The sequence below is a fragment of the Cryptomeria japonica genome, chromosome 11 (genome assembly GCF_030272615.1).
Source record: "Cryptomeria japonica chromosome 11, Sugi_1.0, whole genome shotgun sequence".
NCBI lineage: Eukaryota > Viridiplantae > Streptophyta > Pinopsida > Cupressales > Cupressaceae > Cryptomeria > Cryptomeria japonica.
This window is the reverse complement of record NC_081415.1, coordinates 535,669,965-535,697,436: the sequence shown is the minus strand read 5'-3', so window position 1 is coordinate 535,697,436 and position 27,472 is coordinate 535,669,965. Positions and strand designations below refer to the sequence as shown.

The following is a 27,472-nucleotide window of genomic DNA, read 5'->3' as shown; positions in this document are numbered from 1 at the left end:
TTCTTGTCTTTTTTATTTAATTGAAAAAATGCAAATTACAAATGAATTAATGCTTGGTGCGTGAAGAGAGTAAAGCTTCTTGCCCACACTTCACACTTATGAATCTTTTTATTCTTCTAAATTTATTAAGTGATTGCTAATATGTATTATTTGTTTATTTATATATTTTATTAAATTTATGTTAATTTTTTTTAAAGATTATGCTTTTTTACAAGATTTTATTTATTATAAAAATATTCTGTTTATTAAATTTTTAATTATTAATCTATTTTTTTTTCAATATTCATTTTTTCCCTTTTCAATTTTAAAGACACAAACAAATTGATTATATTTATAACTTATTATTGTTTTTATATAAATTATTCTTTTCTTAGAATCTTTAATTGCATTTTCAATTTTTTTTCTTTCAACTCTTTCATAATAGCTCTATTTATTTTTTCTCATTTGTGGCTGTTTTTTCCTTGCCTTTATATCGCTCACTTTTTTTTATACTTGTTGATCCACGTAATACCAATACTCGTCTCTAGTGAGTATTTGTAATTTTCAATTCAACCTAATTGTAGTGCCACTCATGAAAATATTTCTCATTCACCTTTGCATTTGATAATTTAAAAAAATATGATAAATAGGTATGTGCTTGGTTGTCTTTTGGTTGGCAATAATATGAATTTACAATGTACTTTTGCTTTGCCTTCTTTTTCTCCTAATGTAATCCTTTCATTTTTTACAAACCACTCTCTATTTGTTCCATAATTAATACGTGGTATATTATTTGGGAAAGATGAAGGGATCAATGAAAGAACTTGAACTACCTTAAATCTTCTTTTTTGTTTTGGATGGAGACCTTAACTCTTCTCCCAAACTACTCATCCCCTTAACTCATAAGATAAACTCAAGAGTTTAAGAAGCTTACAACTACCACTATACCTTGAACACCATGAAGCATGCTGATGACATGCTCCTTTTTAACAATAGTTTCATGTTGTATTTATTCATTTATAGCATAATCATGTTCATTCCATTTCAATAATAGCAATATTTTATAGCTAATTTTTTTCTAGACTTTGTTGAATTTTAAACTTGTTTATTCCTACTAATCATAGGATATTTTCAATTGCAACCACTTCATCCTCTTCACCAACATCAAATGATTTAATTTGATTCATTTAATTAGCAAGTGCTTTTATGTTCAATGGTCAAATATCAATTCTTTTAAATCTTATCTCGATGTTATTTTCATTCACTCCAACCTCTCACTTTTGAAATATTTTTTGAACTGACAAAATATGTTTACATCTAAAAAACAGAGCTTGTGGTGTTGCTTTTATAAGATAGCTAAATTGATTCCCAAAATTCTTACGTCCTAAACAATGGAAAGTTTCATATGGTCACCATGACTAACAAATATGAGTAAATATTTCTTAGTAGGTTAAAATCCATTAGATATATATCTTGCAAAGTGGTTTAACTAATTAAGGAATAATACCTTGGCTATCCATACATGAGGTTGGGCTAACATACATATCTTGGCTTACAACTTGTAATCTAATTCTTAGTTTACTTTGACCTTTGAAATGGTAGAATCGAAGGATGTTGGCCTTCAATATTAACAAAATATATAGTGTTTTATTCTTCTTTTAAATAATACCAAATATAGTGATGGATTCATTGTTAATTAGACAAGTTAGCAAACTTAAAACTTTTGTGTAAGTGGTATTACAACAACAACATATAAACTATGATAAATAGTTTAAACATTAAACAAATTTAGTGTGAAAATGATTTCTTCCAACAATATATTTATACCCTTGAAGTTTTGTCACATTACTTGGTTTGTGTACTTGTATCCCAATGTTTTTTTTTTTTGATTGGTAATAGGCCGAAGCCGATAAGGTGTACATACCCTACCCCCTTATGGGATTTGAACTTGTGATCTCTTTTTCAAGAGCACAAGTTTTCCACCACTAGGCCAACTTAGGTTGTACTATCCCAATGGTTGTTTTTGTTGGCATGGATTGAGTCATGTTTATTAAATATTTCAATTAATGAAATTTAATTTTGTGTATTTGATTTGAATTTATGAAGAGTTTGAGAAAATTTCTTAATGTTTTGCTTGTACATATTGTGTATATCTTGAATGTACCATAGAAAATGAATGGGTAAAAAAATACATCCATTAATTATGGGTCATTTGAATTTAGAAGTGAGACTAAGATGTTGCATTCATATATGTATATCAATATTTAATTATTTTTACATATTACTTTTGTCATACGACAAGCATATAAAATAAATACTTCAATTGAAAGTGAAATGTTGACAAACATATTCATGACCATAAATTATACAAACATATTTATAAACATATTTATATACATAAGAATGATCACATATATGTTCTTCTCATATAGTTTTGAATACTAAGACAATCAATTTTACTTTATAATTAAAACACACATAACTAACCTTTATAATATATTACATAAAACAAATAAAAATTCATTACATTTAATCATACATTTTTATTCAAAGGTCCCATAAATTTATTATACATTTAATCATACATTCTTTATTAAAATGTTTATTCAAAGGTCCCATAAATTTATTATACATTTAATCATACATTCTTTATTAAAATGTTTATTCAAAGGTCCTATAAATTTATTTACATATAAAAGAATCATTATCATTAAGATATAATATTAATTATTTCAAGACTAATATCGATGCATAACGACCTTCCTGACAATTAAACCCCGCTCAACTGCTCGCCCTCCTTTCTGAAGTACAAAAATATCTAAATTTCAAATTTAATGTTTTTATTAACGTAAGGTGGATTGAAAATACAACATTCAAGAGGAAACGTGCCTGAGATAAGATTTCCGTGTATAAAAAGCTGTTTTTCCTATTGAAATGAATATAATACGATTTGAGTGGGCCAGAGGATAACAGACCAAGAGAACCTGTAAAAGGAGTCCAGCTAAGCCATCTACCCCGCTGCACGTCTTCATCAAGGCTTCAGGAAGTTGCCAGTTGGGGTAAATCCGATAAATTTAACGGGGCAATGGATGATCTGGCGTAAGCAGGTGCGACGCTGACTACAGACATGGTAAACAACAATGATGAGAATGAGGAAAGAAGGTGTTGGAAGTGATTTTCTTTGCGCCTGCATAAAGTAGCTGGCCTTTGAGCATAGACGGACTAAATTATACAGGAAAACTTCTTCACTGCTATGTCAAGACAAACCAAGGGACACTGAATAGGCTGACCTGGCATTGTTTTTAATTGGTTCAACCCTCTCGGGCCCTAGATATCTACGGAATGCATACTAAGCCTTTTGGGGACTTAACAGTATCAATTTTGTCCGGGTATGGATGATCGGACAGAAACATTGTTTTCTAGGCTTAAAATTTTGTAGGGTTACAGAAATAATTAGTTGTTTTTGAAACGGATCGCTGCTGCATTTGCATCGAGCGGTAAGGTGGGGGTTAGGGAAGTGAAGCGAGTGAAAAATGGGGCTGATTTCAGGGATTGTATTCGGCATAATTGTCGGAATATCAGTGATGGCGGGAATGAAAAAAGCCATGGCGTGGCGCAGTCTCAAACGTATTTCTAAGGTACTTGCAATTATTTTTTCTTATGCCTGGCTGCCTTTTCTTTTTCAAACTGCAATTTCAGTTGAACAGTTTAATTACGGCCTGGTCTGACTATGTAATTATATCAGACAAAATTACATAGATATTTGTTATTGCACCCCAAGACGCCCTGTTGTTTGTAAGCACATTAAGCTCAATTACATTTGTATCTTATGTAAGGATATTAGGCACAAGTATACAGATATTTCTGTTTATCACTTGAGACGCTAAGTTGTATGAATTATGTTATCACAATTACACATGTATCTTATAATATTGAGCATAATTGTAAAGAAATTTGTGACTACAACCTAATTGTTGAAGTTGTATGTAATGACATTATGCCCAATTGACACATATTATTTTAAAGAACATAAACTTTTTTCTTTGGTTAACCTAGGCTAATTAAGTAGACACAATCAATTAAGCACCTAATGACAGCCGGGACTGGTAAATTAGACAATTGCTCTTGCCCTTCTAGGCACGTAAATGCGACAGGTAAAGTATTTAGCTCTATGACTGAAGAATGTGGAGTTTTGATGAAGATTTAGGAATCTGGGTGTTATCTAGTTTGGAAAAGGGCCTCTTTCTCAACTAAATGCCTCAGGACTTGTGTTGAACCTATGCTCTGTTAGGGGTCAAGTTTGCAGGCCTAGGTCAAGTCTGTGATCGTGGTTTCATCCTTTGACTCCAGACTTGTCCTTAACAATGTCTGCTCTTGGTCTTGTGTTTCTCTGAATGATCTTCAGTAGCCCTTCTCCTTTCTGACATCCAAGGGCTGGCAGCATTTAAGAATACCCTGGAAGGGTCACTGTCATGTCACAAGGAGACAAGTTCTCCTAGGTCAACCCCTGGAAGTGTGTACAAAGTTCGAAGACAATAGGCAAGGGCCCTAGAATGATGCATGGAGATTTTTTACTTGTTGATTGCTCTTTTTAATGCCTCAGAATGAGAGAATGCTTGTGAACTCATGATGGATGTTAGAATTAATTTATTGAATGTGTTTAAATACCAACACATAGCATCAAATTGTGTATGTGTACTTGGTAAGCTCATGGTAGGAAAATAAAGGGAGCCAGTTTGTTAAGATTTGAATTTGAATTTTTAAAAGGAAAGGGACAGTAAGCAACCGTGATGTGACCCCGTGACCATGGAAGTGTACTAGTGTGGGCAATTAGTTGGATCTAGGTGAATAACAGCTGTAAGGAAGTAGGTGTATGAATAAGTGTAATAAATGCATGGATATGGCAAATGCATCTAGTATGTGTGTTTGTATGGATTGGTAAAGGCCAAGGGGACGAGCTCAACTTTATAGAAGATTGCACCAATTGTCGATATGCACATGTATCAAGACATTTCGTCATAGTAGGCACAAAAGTCAATGGGAAATAACATTGGTATTCAAATTTCACCATTACAATTTTAATAGTGATATTGGGCACATTACACTGATATTGTAATTATAACCTAACACAAAGTTTTATGTAATGATGTTATGCACAATTACACACATTTTATCTAATAATATTAGGCACGATTATAAAGATATTAGTTATTGTAGCCTAATTTATGAAGTTCTATGTAACAAATTTTTGCACAATTAGAGACATGTTTAATATTACAATATCAGACACAATTACGTAGATAATCATGATTATAATATAATACATTCTAATACATGAAGTTGTATGCAATGACATTGTGCATGATTATACAAACATTTCATATAGTGATATTAGGCACGCTACACAAATATTTGTAATTATAACCTAATACATGAAGTTGCATGTAACAACATAATGCATAACTGTACATGTATTTTATATCAATGACACAAATATTTGTGATTATCACCTAATACACGAAGTTGTATGTAATGACATTGTGCATAATCTGACATATTTTATCTGATAATATCAGGTGCAAGTACATATACATTTGTGATTATCACCTAATACACAAAATTATGTCGAATGACATTTTTTTTAAGATTAATTAGTGAAGAGTTTTGTTGGCCCCCCAATTGAGAATATAATGTATACATAATTTCAAAGTATAAAGAAATGACTAGAATGGTCGAGAGTTGAAGCCCAAACCAAAAACCTGACCAAATCTCCTATAACAACTTGCAAACCAACTTTTAAAGAGTTGGACCAGAAAGGAGCACCGCCCTACAAACAAAAAACCAGGCGTGACAAGACCAACAAAAAGAGACAGAAACCTAGAGGATACTCTAGCATTTGAGCCCTTCGCCTTCTACTACACCTCGACCAACAAGGTCTTGTATTGCTACTACTTTGAAATTGATCCATAGAAGATGAGGCACCTTATAGAGTCATGTCCAAGGATGGGATATTAATGCCATGTAATAACACTTGATATCTTTGCACTTAGAGCAACTTGCCTTCTTGAAAGTAGGTTTGTAAAAGGCACTTGAAACCTCAAGGAGTCACCATGAGAATGTCAGTAACTTTTCCCATTTTCTTTTTATAGTCCTTCTGTTAATTTTAAGCAATCAGATTATAACAGACTGTGAATGAACAGTAACATCAATGAAAACACAAGACAAGAGACACCAATACCCTGGGAAAACCTCCCTCTTGGAGGTGAAAAACCCAGCCTCAAAATACAATATGTATTATCTCAAATGTAGGCAATTACAAGGCAATAAACTTATCTCAGATTGCTGTCCAATATATCAATGAAGATTGCAGCCCTTATCAACAGCAGATGACTAGGAGGATCAGCAGCAGATGTCTAAGATCAGATTCGCACAAGAGAAGTCCTTATCAAGTTCGCATGGAGATCTTGACAACTTCGCCACACAATCAACATTGATGAATTCGCACAATAGGCTTGGACAAGTTCACATAGGTGGAGGAGCTCTCGCTGTTTGGAGAGCAGATAATATTTGCATAATGTAATGATTTGTAATGACTTCATTTGCTGTTAGATTTATATCCAACCTTTGGCATCAAACCCTCAAGTCGGCTTGCATTTAGTTAATTGATTTATTTACATTTATTGCCTTCACGTTACATGTTTGGGTCCAGCCCAAAGTTACATTTAATTGCTTCTACGTTACATGTTTGGGTCCAGCCCAAGGTTATTTTTATTTGCCTCCATGTTACATGTTTGGGTCTAGCCCAAAAAAATTCAAATTACATGAGAGATAATACATTTGTATTTAGAATGCAATAATTAGGTATCCGAGCTAGCTATTATTTTCAACACTCCCTCTTAGCTAGGGAGGATCTGCCACTTGTCATGATCCATTCATGACTTTCATCTTGCATTGCTTGCAAGGATGAATGTATAAGCTCTATAGAGTATACTTGCAATAAAACACATAAATATCATGAACTCATTTCATGATGTCCATCTTGCATTGCCCGCAAAGGATGGAACCACCTTGCATTGCTCGTAGAGGGTGGAAGAGGTCTTACACCTCAGCCTTCTCCCAAAGAAGGATACGATATCACCTTGCATTACCCGCAAAGGGTGATTCCACCTTGCATTGCCCGCAGAGGGTGGAAGATGCAAACGAAATTGCATCACTAAGATTGAGACTCCCTCTCAATCAATGCTGTGTTCTCCACAATTCCAAGCTTCTCTCTGAAGTACTCAAACTTTACTTGAGCTAGAGGCTTGGTGAGAACATCTGAAATCTGTTCATCAGTGCTGATATATTTCAGCTGGATGGCACCTCTTTGTGCCATATCACGAACATAGTGATAATGAGTTTCCACATGTTTTGACCTGTCATGAAACACGGGATTATTAGACATTTTAATACAACTCTGATTATCACAATAAATAACAGTGGATTCCCAAGGTTGTTCAAACAACCCAACAAGAAGCTTGCAAAGCCAAACTGCTTCTCTAGTTGCCACACTTGAAGCAATGTATTAAGCTTCTGCAGTACTTAATGCAACTGAGGACTATTTCCTACTGGCCCAAGAGATCATAGCGGAACCCAAGTTGAAACAGATTCCTGAAGTGCTTTTCCTGTTAGTAACGCTTCTATCCCAATCAGAATCAGAGTAGCCTTCCAAATTGATTACTGTGTTGATTGGATACTTCAGCCCATAGCCAACCGTTCCACGCAAATACCTCAGGATGTGCTTGGCTGCCATCAAGTGAACATGCTTTGGCTGGTTCATGAATTGGCTAAGTGCACTCGGTGCATAGCAAATGTCTTGGTCTAGTGTTGACTAGATACATCAAGGATCCAATCAACTGCCTATACTCTGAAGGATCTGCAAAATCAGAATTAGCTGCAGAAATACTCAACTTCTTTAAGTTAGTTTCCATAGGAGTAGACATAGGTTTACAATCCATCATACCAAATCTTTTCAATATATCAATAGTATATTGTCCTTGACTTAGAATAATTTCATTAGGTCTTTGCCACACTTCTAACCTTAGAAAGTAATGCATTAGACCTAGATCCTTCATTTCAAATTCAGTAGCTAATTCTTTCTTACACCTAATGATGAGACTATCTTCACCAGTTAGAAATAAATCATCCACATATAAAACCATAATTAGCATTTCACCATTAAATACTTTAAAGTAAATGTTAGGATCAACATCATTCTTATAAAACCCTAAACTCACCAAGTACTTATCAATTCTTTCATACCAAGCTCGAGGAGCTTGCTTGAGGCCGTAGAGAGCTTTCTTCAGTCTGCACACATGAGTTTCTCTATTATGAATCTCATAACCTTCAAGTTGTTCAATATAGACTTCTTCCTCAATAACACCCTTAAGGAAAGCAGTCTTTACACCCATCTGATGCAGCAATAGCTATAATAGTTCTAATGGAAGTATATCTAGCAATAGGAGCAAATCTTTTTTCATAATCTATGCCTTCCTTTTGAGAAAAACCACGAGCTACAAATCTAGCTTTATATTTCTCTATACTACCATCAACAACATGTTTAATTTTAAACAACCATTTGGAGGAAACAACAGACTTACCTTTAGGTCTAGGCACAATATCCCAGACATCATTCTTGATGATGGATTGATACTCTTCGTCCATAGCTAATTTCCATGCTTGCTGGTATGATCATAGCTTCTTCTATGTTGGATGGTTCAGCCTCATTGCAACAGAGAGCTTCTGAGGTCTCTTACTTTCTCTGAAAGTGCCACTAAGAGCTGCAAACTTTTCTGCATCTTGAATTGTGCTTCTAACCCAAAGTGGTCTTTTCTTGCTAACTGCAATATCTCTAGGTCCATTAGTTGGAACTAGAGGCTCAGGAGAATCATCATGCTCAATAGGTTCGGGAGGCTCAATAGACTCCCTTTGAATCTCGAGGTTAGTATCAATATCCATATTTTGATTATCATTAACTTCTTTATCATTATCAATAAGAGAACCTTTAGATTTCTTGAAAGCAATATTTTCTTCAAAGGTGACATCCCTACTTACCTCAATATACCTTTGACCAGGAATGTAGATGCGAAATGCCTTGGAAGATTCACTATATCCAACAAGGATACCCTTCTTCCCGGAAGGCTCTAACTTAGTCCTCTTTTCCTTTGGCACATGAACATAGACAAGACTTCCAAAGATCCTTAGGTGGCTGATATCTGGTTTGACTCCAGTGAAAGCTTCCTCGGGAGTTATGTTCTCCAGGACACGGTGAGGGCATCTATTCTGAATGTACATTGCAGTCTTGGACGTTTCAGCCCATAAGAAGGTCTGCAGGTCCTGATCGTGAATCACAACTTTGGTTGCTTCAACAATGGCTCTATTCTTTCGTTCAACTACACCATTTTGCTGAGGATTGTAGGGGATGCAGAACTCCCTCTTAATTTCTGTTTCTACACAAAAGTCATTGAAGCCACTTGAGGTGTATTCACCTTCATTGTTAGATCTTAACACTTTAATCCTTTTACCAGACATTTTTTTCAGCTAGGGCTTTAAATTCTTTAAACCTACTTAACACTTCATCAGATTCTTTAGTTTTTAGAAAGTAAATCCAAGTCTTTCTAGAAAAATCATCTATGAATGTAACACAGTATAGAAATCCGCTAGGTGAAGGAACAAACATGGGTCCACATAGATCACAATGAATAAGTGCTAATTTTTCCTTAGCTCTACTTTCACTTTTATGAAATGGACTTCTAGTGTTCTTACCTAATGCACAACCTTTGCAAGTATCATTATGAAATTGATTAAGTTGAGGCATACCTTTGACCATCCTTTCAAGTGAAGGAAGTGCTTGATAGTGAAGATGGCTGAGCCTTCTATGCCATAGTTCGCTAGATTCAGAAGCTTCATGAATGAGTGCTCGAATGGGGTTAGCTGAAAGCTTATACAAACTATCATATCTATTTCCCATAACACGAGTAGATTTAATACTAGATTTCTTAGGCCATGCAAGTACTTTACCCTCAGAAAATGCTATTTGATAACCTTTATCTTCTAGGGCAGAAATAGAAATTAAATTCCTCTTAATTCCAGGAACAAATAAAATATCACTAAGATGCAAGGACATGCCAGATTCTAAATTTAAAGAAGTGCTACCAAAACCTCTTACCGAATACTAAGCATCATCACCAATTACCACATGAAGGTTGGACTCTTTCTCCATCAAGTATGAGAGATGCTCTTGATATCCCGTGATGTGTCTAGATGCACCACAGGCTATCAGCCAAGTGTTACTATCGGTTGGCACATTGCTGGACAAGGCAGAAATGAAGAGGTAGTCTTCATTATCCTTTGAGTTTGCAACTTCATTTAGGTTGGCCTCTCCTTGCATGGGCGGGTTCTAACATTCTTTAGCATAATGTCCAAACTTGTCACATTTGAAGCAACGGACACGTGAAAGATCCCTTGGCTTCTTCCTCGAATCGTAAGCAGGAGGTCTGAAGTCTCTATCTCTTTTGAAGTTGTTCTTCTTCCAATAGCCTCCCTTCCTTTTAACATGTTGAGATGCAAGCACATGTTGATCTCCTCCATGAGTGCCTTTATGCATTCCTCTGGCGGCAAGGTGTGACTCTTCTTGAATGCAATCTGACCGGAGGCGATCGAAGGAAGGGAATTCAGCTCTTCCACTTATGCTTTGAATGAATGGATCCCAAAAGTCATGAAGACCATTCAAAGCAATCATGACAATATCTTTGTCCACAACTTCGCTTCCAATGGCGCTGAGTTGGCCCTTCAATTCTGAAATTTTCATGAAGAAGGACATGACTGAATCTCTTTTGCTCATTTTGACTTGAAGAAGTTGCTGCCTCAATGTAAGTGTCCGGCTGATGTTGTTGATCTCATATATCCCTTCTAGATGTTTAAACATCTCTCGGGCTGTCTTCAATTTGGAGATAACTGGAACAAGATGATCCTTCACAGAATCAATAAGGAACTTCTTTGCCTTGAGAGCATTCTTCTTGAATTGCTTTAGCTCTTCCGGATCCGAAGGTTCTGTCAGATCCTTGTCTTCCACAAACTGTAATAGCTCTAATTCTTCAAGAGCAAGGAGGACATGAACCTTCCATGATGTAAAATTGAGGGCACCTTCAAGTCTGTCCTCTACTTTCAGACCTGTAACCATCTTGCAAAACTAAAACAGCAAACTGAAAGTGAAGGGCAACTAATAATCTGATTATTTAGAATGAACCTAAAGCTCTGATACCATGTTAATTTTAAGCAATCAGATGTTAAGCAATCAGATTATAACAGACTGTGAATGAACAGTAACAGCAATGAAAACACAAGACAAGAGACACCAATACCTTGGGAAAACCTCCCTCTTGGAGGTGAAAAACCCAGCCTCAAAATACAATATGTATTATCTCAAATGTAGGCAATTACAAGGCAATAAACTTATCTCAGATTGCTGTCCAATATATCAATAAAGATTGCAGCCCTTATCAACAACAGATGACTAGGAGGATCAGTAGCAGATGTCTAAGATCAGATTCGCACAAGAGAAGTCCTTATCAAGTTTGCATGGAGATCTTGACAACTTCGCCACGCAATCAACCTTGATAAATTCGAACAATAGGCTTGGACAAGTTCGCATAGGTGGAGGAGAGATCGCTGTTTGGAGAGCAGATAATATTTGCACAATGTAATGATTTGTAATGACTTCATTTGCTGTTAGATTTATATCCAACCTTTGGCGTCAAACCCTCAAGTTGGCTTGCATTTAGTTAATTGATTTATTTACATTTATTGCCTTCACATTACATGTTTGGGTCCAGCCCAAAGTTACATTTAATTGCTTCTACGTTACATGTTTGGGTCCAGCCCAAGGTTATATTTATTTGCCTCCACGTTACATGTTTGGGTCCAGACCAAAATAATTTGAATTACATGAGAGATAATACATTTGTATTTAGAATGCAATAATCAGGTGTCTGAGCTAGCTATTATTTTCAACACCTTCAACACCTACAATTCTTCCAATATGTGGAATCTCCAAATCCTAGCAAATGTACATTATCTTCTTTCACAAAAGATTCTTGTCTAGCACTCAACACTTCCATATCCCTAAGTTGACCCAACTAGCGTAAGAGCCATGTTCTTTGATCTGCACTTGGAATCGCATCCTCCAATTTTGAAACAAAATCCTCTTGGGTGGTAGCTTTTGGATGAGGGGTACCAACTAGACTCACATTGTTCTCACTTAGTAGTGCATTTACAAGCCCTAAAGTGACCATCTCTTGGTAGTTAAAATTTGCATTGAGACTCTGCCTCTCTAGAAAGGTTCACAAACCTTGTGAGACTACATGTGTTGTGTTATTTTGAGATCATGCACACACCAAGACAACACCTTAAAACCAAACCTAGCCACCCAAAGCCAAACAATAGGTAACCACTAGTTCATCATTTGCTATGTGACTTGTTGTCCTCCAATTAATATTTAGTCTTACCCAAAGCCAAACAAAATAAAACAATATGTAATCTCACAAAATAAAGCATTCCACCCATGTGACTCTAATATTTGCTTCTCCCATGTGTTATCCATCATAATGGAGGCACTTAACACAAATTGCACAAAAGGCATTAACAGCCTTCTCTTCACACTTTTGGCAATAATGAGCATTAAAGTTCACATGCTGGTTTTTGGGAAGAACCCTTTTTCAAGGGAGATTGAAACTTACTTTTTTTCTAGCTATTGGGGAAGGGTACCGGTAGCCATTATAGCCAACTTCATGCACCCCAAGCTCCTAAACAGTACATTAGATTTTGACGATTTTCTTTTTGTTTTCTTTTGTATGCAACTTAAGAGCTTATAGATATTGTATCGTCTTCTTGGTAGTTACAAAGAATGTGGGAGGATTCATTATGTGTGCAAGGGTCAAAAAGTGATATTTTTAGAGTGACATTGATACTTATTCTTTATCACCCCGCTAACCGTTCACTTTGACCACCACACACAACTGATCCAAATGGCCCTGTAATTTTGCACTATGGGCACCAATAAAATTGCACAATTCCTCTAATTTATAACTTTTTTCTCAACTATTGGGTATACAAGTGGGTGGCTATAATTAGCATGTTCCAGTGAACGGTTATTGGAACATGGGCAGTAATTGGGCCCCTTCCCCTAAAGAGCTGTAAGGGTTTCTTGGTCCATTGCATAGTTAGCTAGAAAATGTACTGCCATATGGGAAGCTCTTGAACAATGAGGGAAGATAATTTCCTAAAATTGTCAGCTTATCTTCCGAGCCTTTAAAAATCTCCAAAGTTTCCAATTAGGGCATGAATGCATTGATCAATTTGAATGAGTCCTCTTCAACTATGATTTATTGAATCTATAAAAAGACAGCCGGCACCATAAAAAATGAGCTTATTGTAACTTGGTGGAGGGGTGCCAATCTCCTTTTTTGTGTCACCATGTCTTTTGGTACCTAAAGGACAGGAAGATTTTTGTTTCTTTTTGAATCCAAACCTCTTAACCCTTTAACAGGGATATTTATAATGATGTTAGCCACAATTAAACATATTTTGTATAGTGATATAAGGCACAATTAGATAGGTACTTCTAATCATACCCTAATACACAGTTTTAAATCAAGACAACCAAACAAAGCTTGGGGAAATTTTTAAAACAAAACTCTAAACTAACAAAAGTTTTGATAAATTGCCAACAAGAATTGTAAACTCAACATTTAGAACTACTATTTGTTGTCTATCATCAAGTTAAATGATTCTAAAGCAGATGTAGATTCTCTATGTAGATGACCATATTATATTGTGATGAAAATGTCAATACTGGTGATCCCTACATGTCATTGTAATCTTGAGCTATTTGAAGGATGAGTTATTGTCTGTCTCTTAATTGTTAATTTTGATGATGGGTCACCAAGTTTTGTTTTGTTCGCACCCTATCCAAAAGTATCATTTACTTAACATTATGAATCGTGGAAGGTTCTACATAGTACAAACCATGTTTTCTTATAGAATGTTAAAATTCCTAATGGTAGTGGCGATTGCAAGTAAACGGCTTAAATACAGCCCAGCCATGGTATGTTTTCTTAAAGGATGTTATAATTTTTTATGTGAATGGCAATTTCCAAGTAAACAGTTTGAATATGGCTTGACTGTGATATTTTAGTGATGATAATCTGTTATGTCACTGGTAATTTTCAAGTAAACAGTTTGAATATGGCTTGGCTGTGGTATTTAATGGCGATAATTTTAATGAGCAGCTACAACTTGAACCCAGGACATTCCCATAAGTTTGCTCAGCAACTTGGAGTGCTCTATATCTGAAGCTACTGGCTCCTTTGTGGTATTGGGATGTGACTTGTCTTCCAATTAAATACTCTTTTCTTGTAGAAAATCGTAATTTACATGAGTTACAAATCCTTTGTAACTTTACTGAACAGGATTCCTGATATCACATCTTTAGCAAACAGTTGGGGCCTGGGAAGTAGTTTAGCTACTTTTGTGACCCACAATAGTGAAAAGAAAAAATGGAAGAAGTCTAAAGAGAAAAATAATTAGACAGCAGGGTAATCAATGCTCCAATGCTGTTGAATTATAGATCACATTTGAGACATTCTATGCACCCTTTGGGGCCTTGGAAATAGTTTAGCTACTTTTGTGACCCACAATAGTGAAAATAAAAAAAAGGAAAAAGTCTAAAGAGATAAATAATTAGTCAGCAGGGTAGTGAATACTCCAATGCTGTTGAATTATAGATCACCTTTGAGACATTGTATGCACCTTTTATGTATCTGAAGAATTGCCCCATCATTTGTATTTTTCAAAGGGCATTTTCTTGTCTTTCTTTACATCTCAAGCATCATGAAGTACAATTGAATTAAAATTGTGCATGTGGATTTTGATGAAATTATGTAACTATAAAGGTGTGAGGCTTCTAGTTTTTATCTGAATTTGGATACTGCTGAAAAGCATAGACCAGATGAGATTCAAACTTAGGACTTCATGATGCAGAGTGGGCAACTAGAAGGTAAGAAGACCCAAAATCACCCCTCTATGCCTTGTTTAAGGCCTATTACAACCCCACAACTAGGGTTCTACACACACCAATGCAACCAGTCACCTACTGCACTTTCTAAGGAGGGTTTAGACTGTTTAACAACTAAGATCACTCACCCTAGCCTTCCAACCAAGTTTGGAAGTCTCCTTTTTGTACCTGGGTCAAGGAACCCCTATCTAGGCCTAATCCTAGTAGCCCTGCCAGATCGGTATTTCCCAAATCATTCAAAATTCTCCCAAAACACCCTAGGAACAAATTACATATTTGAGTACCCTTTTGGGCTTTACATCCAATCCCAATGGATTGAGGCTTGACTCTACTCGAGCACCCCTAAGCACTTACTGAGTTTACCAACCTAATAGGCCTAATTAGGCTTGTTTTCCAAAGCAACTACTTGAAGATGGGGTTGCGGAACCAAACTCACCACTTGGACATGTTCCCTTGGCCTCTAATAGACCAAATCCACCATTAGACCGGTCACCAAATACTCCCTAGGTGATTGTCTGCATATTCCTTCTTGTAGGCTAGACTAAACACACCGTCTTGTTTAGCCTAGGTTTTGGTGGAAACCAAACCAAACCTCACTCCCAGATTCCACCCTTTTGAAATCCCAGTGTACACACCCCTAACTTGCATTTCCCAAAAGGCCGTTGAATTCCTCAATGGGATTTGCAAGTTAGGGCCACATCTTTGGTGAAACCCTATGAACCAGGGTTTTGAATGACAGTTTTTGGTAAACTGCTCACAACTCGCTCCAAACTCTACCAATTGGAGTCAGACCACTTGCATTCGAACCTGTACTCATGCCACAATCCAACCAATTCAAAATTCCATGCAATCAAATCCTCTATCAGATCGTACAATACGAAAAAGTAATGAAAATTGGGTAAAATCTGAGTTTTATTGTTGCTCAAACCACCAAATCTTTACACACCTCATCCAACATCAACATGGATGATCTCAAAAGCCTAAATAGGCCTTCCCCCAACGGCTACAATTGTTTTCAAGTGGTTATGGCTGTTGGAACCTTTTTCTCCAATCGGTGGGAAAATGTTGCTTAGCAACTTTTGACAAATTTTGCAATTTTGACACTTTTGAAGTGCACAAGTCCCCAATGGACCTAGTAGACCTATCCTAGGCCTAAAACAACTCAAGACAACCTATCAACATGCCTCCTACACTACATGAACCCCATGGCCTAATTTGGTCTCTAGGTTTATAAATGACCTTAGAGCCAATTTGCCTTACAAACGGGTTCTTTATTACATCCAAAGGATCCAAACTGATCTAACACATCATCCTAGGGTCTAAAGACCACCTATCCTGTTGATTGTAACTAGGGTATAGGGGTTCGGATTGCCTTAAGGCAACATCCGAACTCCTTTAGGACTGGGTCCTACCCTAAACGTGGCCCTATCCTAAATCCACGCTAATACATAACAATTAAATATTAGCATCAAACAACATTAGTGCCTAAAATATAAGGAGGCCGACTTCAAGAAAGGGCCGACCTAAATAAAGAAAAGAGGCATATAAATAAAGATCACTTTGCAAGACAATATCATCAAGTTCAATTAAATCAGAATGCAAATTAGCTCTGCTGTGCGAACCTAAGGAAGAGGGTGAATTATTCAGTTTGGTGTAATATTGTCCAAGGGGACATAGCATATCTTGAGGCAAGTCATTGAAGCATACAAGGACAGATCTGATATGTCAAGATCAGATTCGAGCTAAGTATTGTACTGTTATTTAGAGGAGAATATACAATCTGACCTGTGGGTCTTTCATGCTGGGTTTTTCCTCCTTGGAGGTTTTCCCAGGGTATGCTTGTTTGTCTTCTATCATATTTCTGATTTATGTTGTCTTACTAAGTTCTGCAAATCTGATTACAATCTAGGGCACAATTTAATGCATGTTGATTCACTAAACTACTGCAAATCTAATACAAACCAGGCCATAATTGAATAAGATAAATCTGATTATCATACCTAGGGTTTAAATTAACATGGTATCAGAGCTCTAGGTGTTACTAACTTCTGATTTTAGCAGATCAATTGTTGCATATAGCTGTTGTTTGTGTTCAGATTAAAGATGTTAGGTTTGAAGGCTGAAGATAGGCTTGAGGGAGCCATTGACTTTGCTGCTTGGAAAGTTCGTATTCTGTTGGTCCTTGAAGAAAATGATCTACTGAAATTTGTAGAAGAAGAAAGGCTGTCTCCTCCAGAAGATGTTGAAGAGCTGAAACTGTTCAAGAAAGATTCCCTCAAGGCTAGAAGGATCATAATTGAGTCTGTCAAGAATCATCTTGTCACTGTCATATCAAAGTTTACATCTGCCAGAGAAATGATCAAACACTTGGAAGGGATCTATGAAGTCAACAATCTCAGCAGGGCTCTTGCCCTAAGACAACAACTTCTACACATAAAAATGAAAGAAGAAGATTCAATCATAGCCTACTTCATGAAGATCAATGAACTAAAGGACAAGCTAAGCACTCTTGATTGCCAAATCTCAGATAAAGACCTTGTTATGATTGCATTAAATGGTCTACCAGATGAATGGGAACCATTCATTCGTAGCATTGGTGGAAGAGCTAATCGTCCCAACTTTGAGCGTCTTCAATTTGATTGCATCGAAGAGGAATCTCGAATTGAGGTAAGAGGAAAACTCTAAAACTCTCTCAAAGATAATCATGTTCTCTTATCTAAATCTAGGAAAGGTGGTCATTGGAAGAAAGAAAAGAGAAGCAAAGATTTTAGATCCTCCTCCTATGATCCAAGGAAAAAGTCAAGAGATTCCTCTCACATTCGTTGCTTCAGATGTGATAAGTATGGTCACTATGCCAGAGATTGTCAAAATGACCCAAAGGAAAGGGAAGCTAACTTAAATAAGGTTGCCGAACAAAGTGAAGACTACCTTCTTATCTTTGCTCTTTCCAGCAATATTCCTATGGATAGCAATTCATGGATACTTGACAGTGGTGCCTCCAGACACATCTCAGGATTTCGTGAGCATCTCTCAAATCTGATTGAAAAAGACACCAATCTTCATGTTGTAATCGGTGATGATGCTCGATACTCGGTAAAAGGTTCTGGTACTACCTCTCTAAAACTAGATTCTGGTATTTCCTTACAACTCTGTGATATTCTATTTGTACCTGGTATTAAAAGAAATCTTATTTCTATTTCGGCTTTAGAAGATAAGGGTTTGCAAATAGCTTTTTCTAAAGGGAAAGTACTCGCTTGGTCTAAGAAATCTAACTTCAAATTTGCTCGTATTATTGGACATAGATGTGATAGTTTATATAAGCTTGCAGCCAATCCAATTCAAGCTCTCATTCATGAGACCCCTGAATCATGCGAGCTATGGCATAGAAGATTGGGTCATCTTCACTTTCAAGCTCTTCCCACTCTCGGTAAAATGGTCAAAGGTATGCCTAATCTCACTTTATCTCATGATGATGCTTGTAAAGGTTATGCAATGGGTAAGAATATAAAGAATCCCTTTCATAAAAGCGATAGTAGGGCTAAAGAAAGGTTAGAGCTTATTCATTCAGATTTATGTGGTCCCATGTCAGTAGCATCTCCTAGCGGGTTCTTATATTATGTTATCTTCATAGATGATTTCTCTAGGAAAACATGGATCTATTTTCTTAAATCTAAAGAGTCTGAAGAAGTCCTAAACAGATTTAAAGAATTCAAAGCCTTAGTTGAAAATACTACAGGAAATCGAATTAAATGTTTGAGGTCTGACAATGGAGGTGAATACACCTCAGGTAGCTTCTATGACTTTTGTGTTAAAGCAGGAATTAAGAGGGAGTTCTATGTTCCCTACAACCCTCAGCAAAATGGAGTTGCTGAAAGAAAGAACAAGACCATTGTTGAAGCTGCAAGAGCCATGATTCATGATCAAGACTTGCAACCTTTTCTATGGGCAGAAGCATCCAAAATTGCAGTTTATATTCAGAATAGATGTCCTCATCAAGTCCTAAAGAATGTAACACCTGAAGAAGCATTTTCAGGAATCAAACCTGACATCAGTCACCTAAGGATATTTGGAAGCCCTGTGTATGTTCATGTGCCTAAGGAAAAATGAACCAAGTTGGATCCATCTGGAAAGAAAGGCATCCTAGGAGGATACAACGAATCTTCCAAAGCTTTCAGGATCTACATTTCAGGTCAAAGGTATGTTGAGGTAAGTAGAGATGTAACCTTTGAAGAAGATATTGCTTTCAAAAGATCTAAAGGTTCATTAATCAACAATGATGATATGATGATGGAAAAACAAGATTCAATTGTTGATGCTAACCCTGAGTTATAGGAGGAGTCTACTGATCTCCCAGATCAGGAAGTTCAGAATGACTCATTAGAACCCATGCAATCTACCGATATACCTCAGGATATTGTGGTCTGCAAGAAGAGACCACTCTAGGTTAGAAATACAATTCAAGATGCGGAAGGGTTTGCTGCTCCCAGAGGAACCTTCAGAATCAGCAAGAGTGTCCAAAATCACGCCAACTACATTTCTGTGATGTGCAATATAATTGAGTCTGAACCCCACAATATCGGTGAAGCTATGTACCATCATGCTTGGAAATTAGCCATGGATGAAGAGTATAGGTCTATCATCAAGAATGATGTCTGGGACATTGTACCCATACCCAAAGGTAAGTCTGTCGTTTCCTCTAAATGGTTGTTTAAAATTAAACATAATGTTGATGGTAGTATTGAAAAATATAAAGCTAGGTTTGTAGCTCGTGGTTTTTCTCAAAAGGAAGGAATAGATTATGAAGAAACCTTTGCCCCTGTTGCTAGATATACCTCTATTAGGTCTATAATAGCTATTGCTGCAGCCAAAGGTTGGGAGCTGCATCAAATGGACGTTAAGACAACTTTCCTTAATGGAGTCATTGAGGAGGAAGTCTATATTGAGCAACCAGAAGGTTATGTAATTCATAAAAGAGATTCTCATGTTTGCAGGTTGAAGAAAGCCTTATATGGGCTCAAACAGGCTCCTCGCGCTTGGTATGAAAGAATTGATAAGTACTTACTAAGTTAAGGGTTTTCCAAGAATGATGCTGATGCTAACATTTACTTGAAAATTTATAATAATGAGATGCTTATTTTAGTTTTGTATGTAGATGATTTATTTCTCACGGGTGAAAATAAATTAATCATAAGATGTAAAAAGGAATTAGCCTCAGAATTTGAAATGAAAGATTTAGGTCTAATGCACTACTTCCTAGGGTTAGAAGTATGGCAAAGAGCTAATGAAATCTTTCTAAGTCAGGGAAAATACACTATTGATATTTTGAAAAGATTTAGAATGATAGATTGTAAACCTATGCGTACTCCTATGGAATCTAACTTAAAGAAGTTAAGTGTTTCTGCTGCTAACTTAGATTTTGCAGATCCTTCTAAGTACAGACAGTTGATTGGCTCCCTGATGTACCTAGTCAATACTAGGCCAGATATCTGCTATGCTGTGAATGCTCTCAGTCAGTTCATGAGCTCACCGAAACATGTTCACCTGGTTGCTGCCAAGCTCATTCTAAGATATCTACGTGGCACGATTGGTTATGGGCTGAAGTATACACTTAATACCCCAATCCTCCTGAAAGGCTACTCAGATTTAGATTGGGTAGGAAGTGTCAAGGACAGGAAAAGCACTTCAGGCATCTGCTTCAACTTGGGCTCCGCAGTAATCTCTTGGGCATGCAGGAAGCAATCTTCGGTAGCATTAAGCATTGCAGAAGCTGAGTACATTGCCGCATCTGTTGCATCCAGAGAAGCAGTGTGGCTTCGTAAGCTTCTTGTTGGATTATTTGGTCAAGTCAATGATCCTACCACCATTCATTGTGATAATCAAAGTTGTATAAAGATGTCAGTAAATCCTGTATTTCATGATCGATCCAAACATGTGGAAACACACTATCATTACATTCGGGATATGGTGCAGAGAGGCGCCATTCACCTAAAGTACATTAGCACAGATGAACAGATTGCTGACATCCTCACCAAACCCTTATCCAGAGTGAAGTTCGAGTACTTCAGAGATAGACTCGGTGTCATGGAAAACGGAACCCTGATTGAGAGGGAGCTTCAATCTCAGTGACTATTGGTAGCACTTTGAATCATTCTTTGCTTGTGTGCAAGAATGAATTCTATCCAATCTATGCTTGTGTGCTAGATGGATAGTTGTAATAATGTAAAGACCCACTGATGTATTACACTTTCTATGCTTGTGTGCTAGAACCATCCTATGCTTCTGTGCTAGGTGGAAGATGTAATTCCATGCTTGTGTGCTAGATCCATTCTATGCTTGTGTGCTAGATGGAACGTAAAAGGGTTCAGATTATGTATTCTCCTCCTCCCTAGTTAAGAGGGAGTGTTGATTGTAACTAGGGTATAGGGGTTCGGATTGCCTTAAGGCAACATCCGAACTCCTTTAGGACTGGGTCCTACCCTAAACGTGGCCCTATCCTAAATCCACGCTAATACATAACAATTAAATATTAGCATCAAACAACATTAATGCCTAAAATATAAGGAGGCCGACTTCAAGAAAGGGCCGACCTAAATAAAGAAAAGAGGCATATAAATAAAGATCACTTTGCAAGACAATATCATCAAGTTCAATTAAATCAGAATGCAAATTAGCTCTGCTGTGCGAACCTAAGGAAGAGGGCGAATTATTCAGTTTGGTGTAATATTGTCCAAGGGGACATAGCATATCTTGAGGCAAGTCATTGAAGCATACAAGGACAGATCTGATATGTCAAGATCAGATTCGAGCTAAGTATTGTACTGTTATTTAGAGGAGAATATACAATTTGACCTGTGGGTCTTTCATGCTGGGTTTTTCCTCCTTGGAGGTTTTCCCAGGGTATTCTTGTTTGTCTTCTATCATATTTCTGATTTATGTTGTCTTACTAAGTTCTGCAAATCTGATTACAATCTAGGGCACAATTTAATGCATGTTGATTCACTAAACTACTGCAAATCTAATACAAACTAGGGCATAATTGAATAAGATAAATCTGATTATCATACTGTTGTGACCATTTCACACATCACCCCATTAAAATGGGGACCCCCTCTTTTTGCTTGGTTTTGCCTGTTTCTCTCTCTGCTTTTAGGGTTTTGAGTAGGTGAGTCAGTCGTCTGGACCAGGGTTAAGCCTTAGGGTTTCCGTTTCGATGATTTTAAGCCAGAGTCCAGTCCAATTTTGAGAGATTGTTGAGCTTCCTCTCGTAGGATGCAATTTTGAAATAAGGTGAATCTGTCAGGAGGTCAAAAGAGTTTGTCTAGGTTCAGTCAGTTTTTTGGATGCAAGTCTAAATTTTGCCTAAGTGTTGATGATGGAATTGTGAATTTTGTCCGGGTGATTTTTTGGCCAAATTTTGGAAATTTTGATAATTGATCCCAGGCATTGGAAATGGCCTAATTTTGCCTTGTGAAGTGATTGAAGTCTTAAAATCTTGGTATTTTGGCCTATGGAAGCAAGTTCGCTCCTGTCCCTCAGCCAGGAACCAGGGTGAAAATGATATTTTATGCATCTTGGTTATTAATTTATTTCATTTGTCTTGTGCAGGGTCGCCAGGAGGTGCAGTTGAACACGAATTGGAGGTTTTGAAAGATTTTTGAGACTCAAAATGGCAAATTTTTTGAAGTTTAAAGTCAAATCGCTCCTGTCCCTCAGTCAGGGACCAAGGCGAAATGACTTACCTAGACCATTTTGACCTCATTTTGATCAAATTGAAGCGTCAAGGACGTAATGGAAGGTGAAATCAACATGATAGAGCGCCAGGATTGAGTCGTTTGCAATAAGAAGTTGAACTTTTGCCCTCAAGGACAAAAATCGCTCCTGTCCCTCACTGAAGGACCGAAGCTTGTTTCCCAAAATTTCATTTTCCTTGCAAGATCAAGACGATTTTTGGATTGGAAGATATAAAGGAGGGCATGTTCTGTCCATTGAATATAATTTGAAGAAATTTGCAAACAAGGAAATGTGCCAGGAACAAAAATCGCTCCTGTCCCTCACTGAAGGACCGGAGCTTGAAATCTAAAATTGCCTTGTCCTTGAAAGATTTGAATGATTTCGCGATTTGAGAAGAACAAAGGAAGTACATCTTATCAGTTGAATATAACTTGAAAGTACCATAATGAGGAAAATTGGCCCTAGAAGCAAAATCGCTCCTGTCCTCTGCCAGGGACAAGGGCGAATTTTAGTGATAGCTCCCGTCCCTCTCCCAGGGACTAGAGCGATTTTCCTTATAAAACAAGTTTTGGGCAAAGATCAAGTGAGTTTTAAGTTTGAGGCAAGCAAAGGAGGCGTAATGAACCCATTGAAGATAATTTGAAGATTGTAAAACGCCAAGTGAAGCCCATATTGTCCTAGGCGCTCCTGTCCCTCTCCAAGGGACCAGAGCGATTTCTTCTTTAGACAAATTTCTTGCCAAGTTGAAACGAATTCCATGTCAAAGGTGAACGAAGGGGAGCATAACGGATCCGTTGAAGATAGTTTTAAACGTTGGCAAAGCACGAATGAGCTTACAAGTGAAAGTTCGCTCCTGTCCTTCAGTCAAGGACCAGGGCGAAATCAAGGCTATTTAATATTCTCCTCCAAGTTTAAACCACTCCAAGCCAAGGTACAAGGTGGCAATGATGTTTGGAACGCCTCGAAGAAGAACAAAGTTGCAAGGGCCATGGAAATTGATGAAATTACCCAAGTTCGCTCCTGTCCCTCACTAAGGGACCAGAGCGAAATAGTCAAATGTGCTTAAATGTTGAATGTCACTCCCATTTCATACATTCAAGAAGGAATAAAGGACATCATTTTACGCCTTGAAGACAATTTGATATCAATATGATGGAGGATTTGCGCCATAGACTAAAGTTCGCTCCTGTCCTTCAGTCAAGGACCAGGGCGATATTCACTAGACTGGTCATTTCTTTCAAAAACCACGTCAAGGCGAGGTCGCACAAGGTCGAAAATGTTTTTGAGAAGATGATAAGCAAGGAACCAAACATCAAAAGGTGACCAACTTGAGCAAAGAGGCAAGTTCGCTTCTGTCCTTCAGTCAAGGACCAGGGCGATATTCATAAAATCAATCATTTTCTTCCAAAGATCACATCAAAGCAAAGTTACACAAGGTTGAAAATGTCATTTGAAAGGTGATGAACAAGGAGTTAAGGTTAAAAGATGACAAATTTGAGCTAGAATGTCAAGTTCGCTCCTGTCCCTCACCAAGGGACCAGGGCGATATTCACTCAAATATCAAATTTGCTTTGTAAAGGACAAGTAAGTATGCGTGGAGTGAAAGAATAAAGTTGTTACTTGCCTTGTGATATAAATTAGTGATTAAGGAGGCAAAGACCAAGGAGTAAATGCAAGATCGCTCCTGTCCCTCAGTTAGGGACCAGAGCGATAATGATCTTAAGAGGCATTCATCTACAAAATTGAATAGATCAAGCTTGAGATTCCCAATGTAGATGCCAGTTTCAACGTGGAGGAAGCGATTTTGAACGTAAAAGGCGAGAAATTCAAGAGCAAAATGCTAGATCGCTCCTGTCCCTCTCCCAGGGACCAGAGCGATGTGGTTTGTACCCCTTACATCTCCCATGTTTTGGCGCTAACATCATTTTCAAATTATTTCAAATGCTAAATTTCGATAAAATGGGCATTTAATATGTGCGCACAAGACATTTAATTAATTAATTTTGTCTTTTAAATCGAAACTATTAAATACGAAGGCATTAAATTAATTAATTATTATTTTAAATAAATAAATTGGGGCGCTTGGGTTTTATTTTCCATATTTTAAAAAAGTCGGCCTTGATTTTTATTTAAAATTTGTTTTTATTTTGCCTTATTTCCAAAAGTCGGCCTAGAGGTAATTAAGGAGGTAAGCGCTTATATAAAGGGGGTGTGATATGGCATTTTAAAACATCATTCAATCATCCTTTGCATGCGATTTGGAGAAGACAATTACAAGGTGCGAATTTCATCAAGGAGAGGTGCGAAATTTCCATTCAAAGGGGAGTGCGAACTTGGTTTGTGTTCAAGTGGAGCGAATTTGCCATCAAGACGTGAAGACCCCACAAGTTGGCGAAGTTAACAAGGAAGGCGCCTTTGCTAGAGGAGGATCACATTGATACTTCAAATTTCGATTTTTTGCCTAGGCGATTTCCTTATTTTGCATTTTTAGAGTTAGCTCTCAAGTGAGGTATGGCGAAGTCTTCCCTTGTCTTGAATTTTGAATTTTGAATATTGATCTAAATTTTGAATTTTGAAATTTTGAATTTCCAGTAGCTCAATCGTATTTAGGAAATGATAACTCAAGGACTTATCATGAAGTTTCCTAAATTCAATCTCTAATCTAATTTATGTTTATACATTGCAAAATCTATTTCTTATTATGAAATGTTGTGTAGGTGTTACAATGGCGACCCCAAAGGCGGGAGCATCCACAAGTCAGAAGGCTCTCATAAAGGAAAATCAAGCCAAATCAAGGACGGTCTCCTCCAAGAAGATCAAGCAAAGACAAGGGCGACCTCCTCCAGTCTAGCATCGACTAGGACGGCCTTCTTTGGACTAACGTCATCAAGGGCGACTTCTTCTAATCCAGCATTCCAAGGCGAGGTACATCATCATCCTGCACATCAAGGACACAAGAAGTTAGAACAAGGGTTCGTTGAAGAAGCAGATAGTTCCAGATGAATTAATTAAAGCTAGCTTCTCAACAACATCAAGTTGAATATCTACCAAGCTACAAGTGTCAGACGAGGTGGCATCCTAGTCATCACTCCTCCAGTCGGATTGGTCCACCTCAACAATGTCCAGGTTCAATGTACCTAATTCATAGAAGGTGGCACAAACTCCGATGTACCGACCCCGGCTATCTATTGGTCGAATTTTCTAGAGAAGACATGTGTCCAAGCAATACAATTTTATCATTGGTCAAGCATTAAATGTTATGTAATGGTTGTAACAAACCCTAATTAGGGTTTAGGTGTCATAATCTTGGCCATTGATCTTCTTTTTGATCTGGACCGTTCATTGTAATTGAGGATGCTATATATACCCTCATTTCTTTTCATTTTGTAACTAGAAACTAGAGATTAGATATCAGCATTAGTGATTAGAGATTAGCAATTTGATAGAAGCAAGTATTTTGTAGCAAGATTGAGCTTTGAAGAAGGAATTTCAAACAATTGTTGTTCATGATGGCTTTGAGATCAATAAAATATTGAAGTTATGGTGTTTTATTGCAATTCTTGTGGTTATCTTCATGGTTGTTCGTTTTCTTGAATCATTCTCAATCAAAATAGTGTTTTAATTTGAAGGACAAAGTGTTGGACTTGATCGTCGGTGAGGTTCACTTTCCAAACCACTAGCTTCTTGCTGATTGTAGGAACGCCTTGCGTGGTCAACTGGATCAACTTGAATCACTTAAACTTTCAATCATTGTTGTATCTTGGACATGTGCCTTTGTGGTAGTGTTTATGATCCTTGATGAATTGAAAAATCATTTGTTACCTTAGAAGATCGCATCAATTTCAATTGAGTTGTTACTTTATGGCAATATTGAAGTTGGTAGAATCTTGCCAAGTCTCGTCCACATTGAGTCATTCTTAGGATTAGATTAGATTTTATCTCTTGCAAGCCCTACTCTTTTGATCTTTTTTGAGAGCTTGTTAGTATTAGGAAACCCTGTTCCTGCAGTTCGGATTTGGCGTAAGACCCCTTGATATAACAGCAATCACAACGGCCACTGGTGCTTATCCACACGTAGAGACCCTACTTAAAAGAACATTGAAGTCACCCTAACTGATCCTTCTTGCGATATCTTCAGCAGTTAGAGATTTTATTCAAGAGAGGATAAGGTACCCTTGGGTATTTTATTCTGTGTATGATTGTGTACAAAATACACGTCAACACATACCTAGGGTTTAAATTAACATATCCAACACTCAAAAAACAAATGAAATCCAAAGACCAAGAGGGTGCCCTGCACCATACTCCCAGGGCTAGAAAAAACTCAAGTCTCTTGAGTTGGCAAATCTGGAACCTTGCATCCAATCTTCTCCAAAGCTTGCTTTGTCATCCAGGTTGCATCTTCTAAGGGTTTGTCCTTCCATTGGACCAAGTACTCATAGTAGGTATGCCTCCTTGTTTTCTTACTCACCCTCTTGTCAAGTACATGCTCAACTTCAAGCTTAGGCTGCTAAGGTAGGTCTTGTAACATCTCTTCCCCGCTGGAATCATCTTGACTTGCATCACACACATCAGCAACATGACCTTTATATGCGTATATATCTGAAACATTGAAAGTGTTAGAAAGGCCAATATCTGGAGGAAGATCAA

General features: G+C 37.2%; 1 protein-coding gene across 1 annotated transcript in view; it reads left to right on the top strand.

The window, feature by feature from the left end:
• The first annotated feature begins 2,885 nt into the window (after positions 1-2,885).
• LOC131066475 (calcium-dependent lipid-binding protein) overlaps positions 2,886-27,472 on the top strand; it is a 154,748-nt gene continuing 130,161 nt past the window's right edge. The window contains exon 1 of the mRNA XM_058001244.2: positions 2,886-3,617. Coding sequence (XP_057857227.1) covers positions 3,513-3,617 — 105 coding nt within the window. The 5' untranslated portion in view covers positions 2,886-3,512. The remainder of the gene's footprint in view (positions 3,618-27,472) is intronic.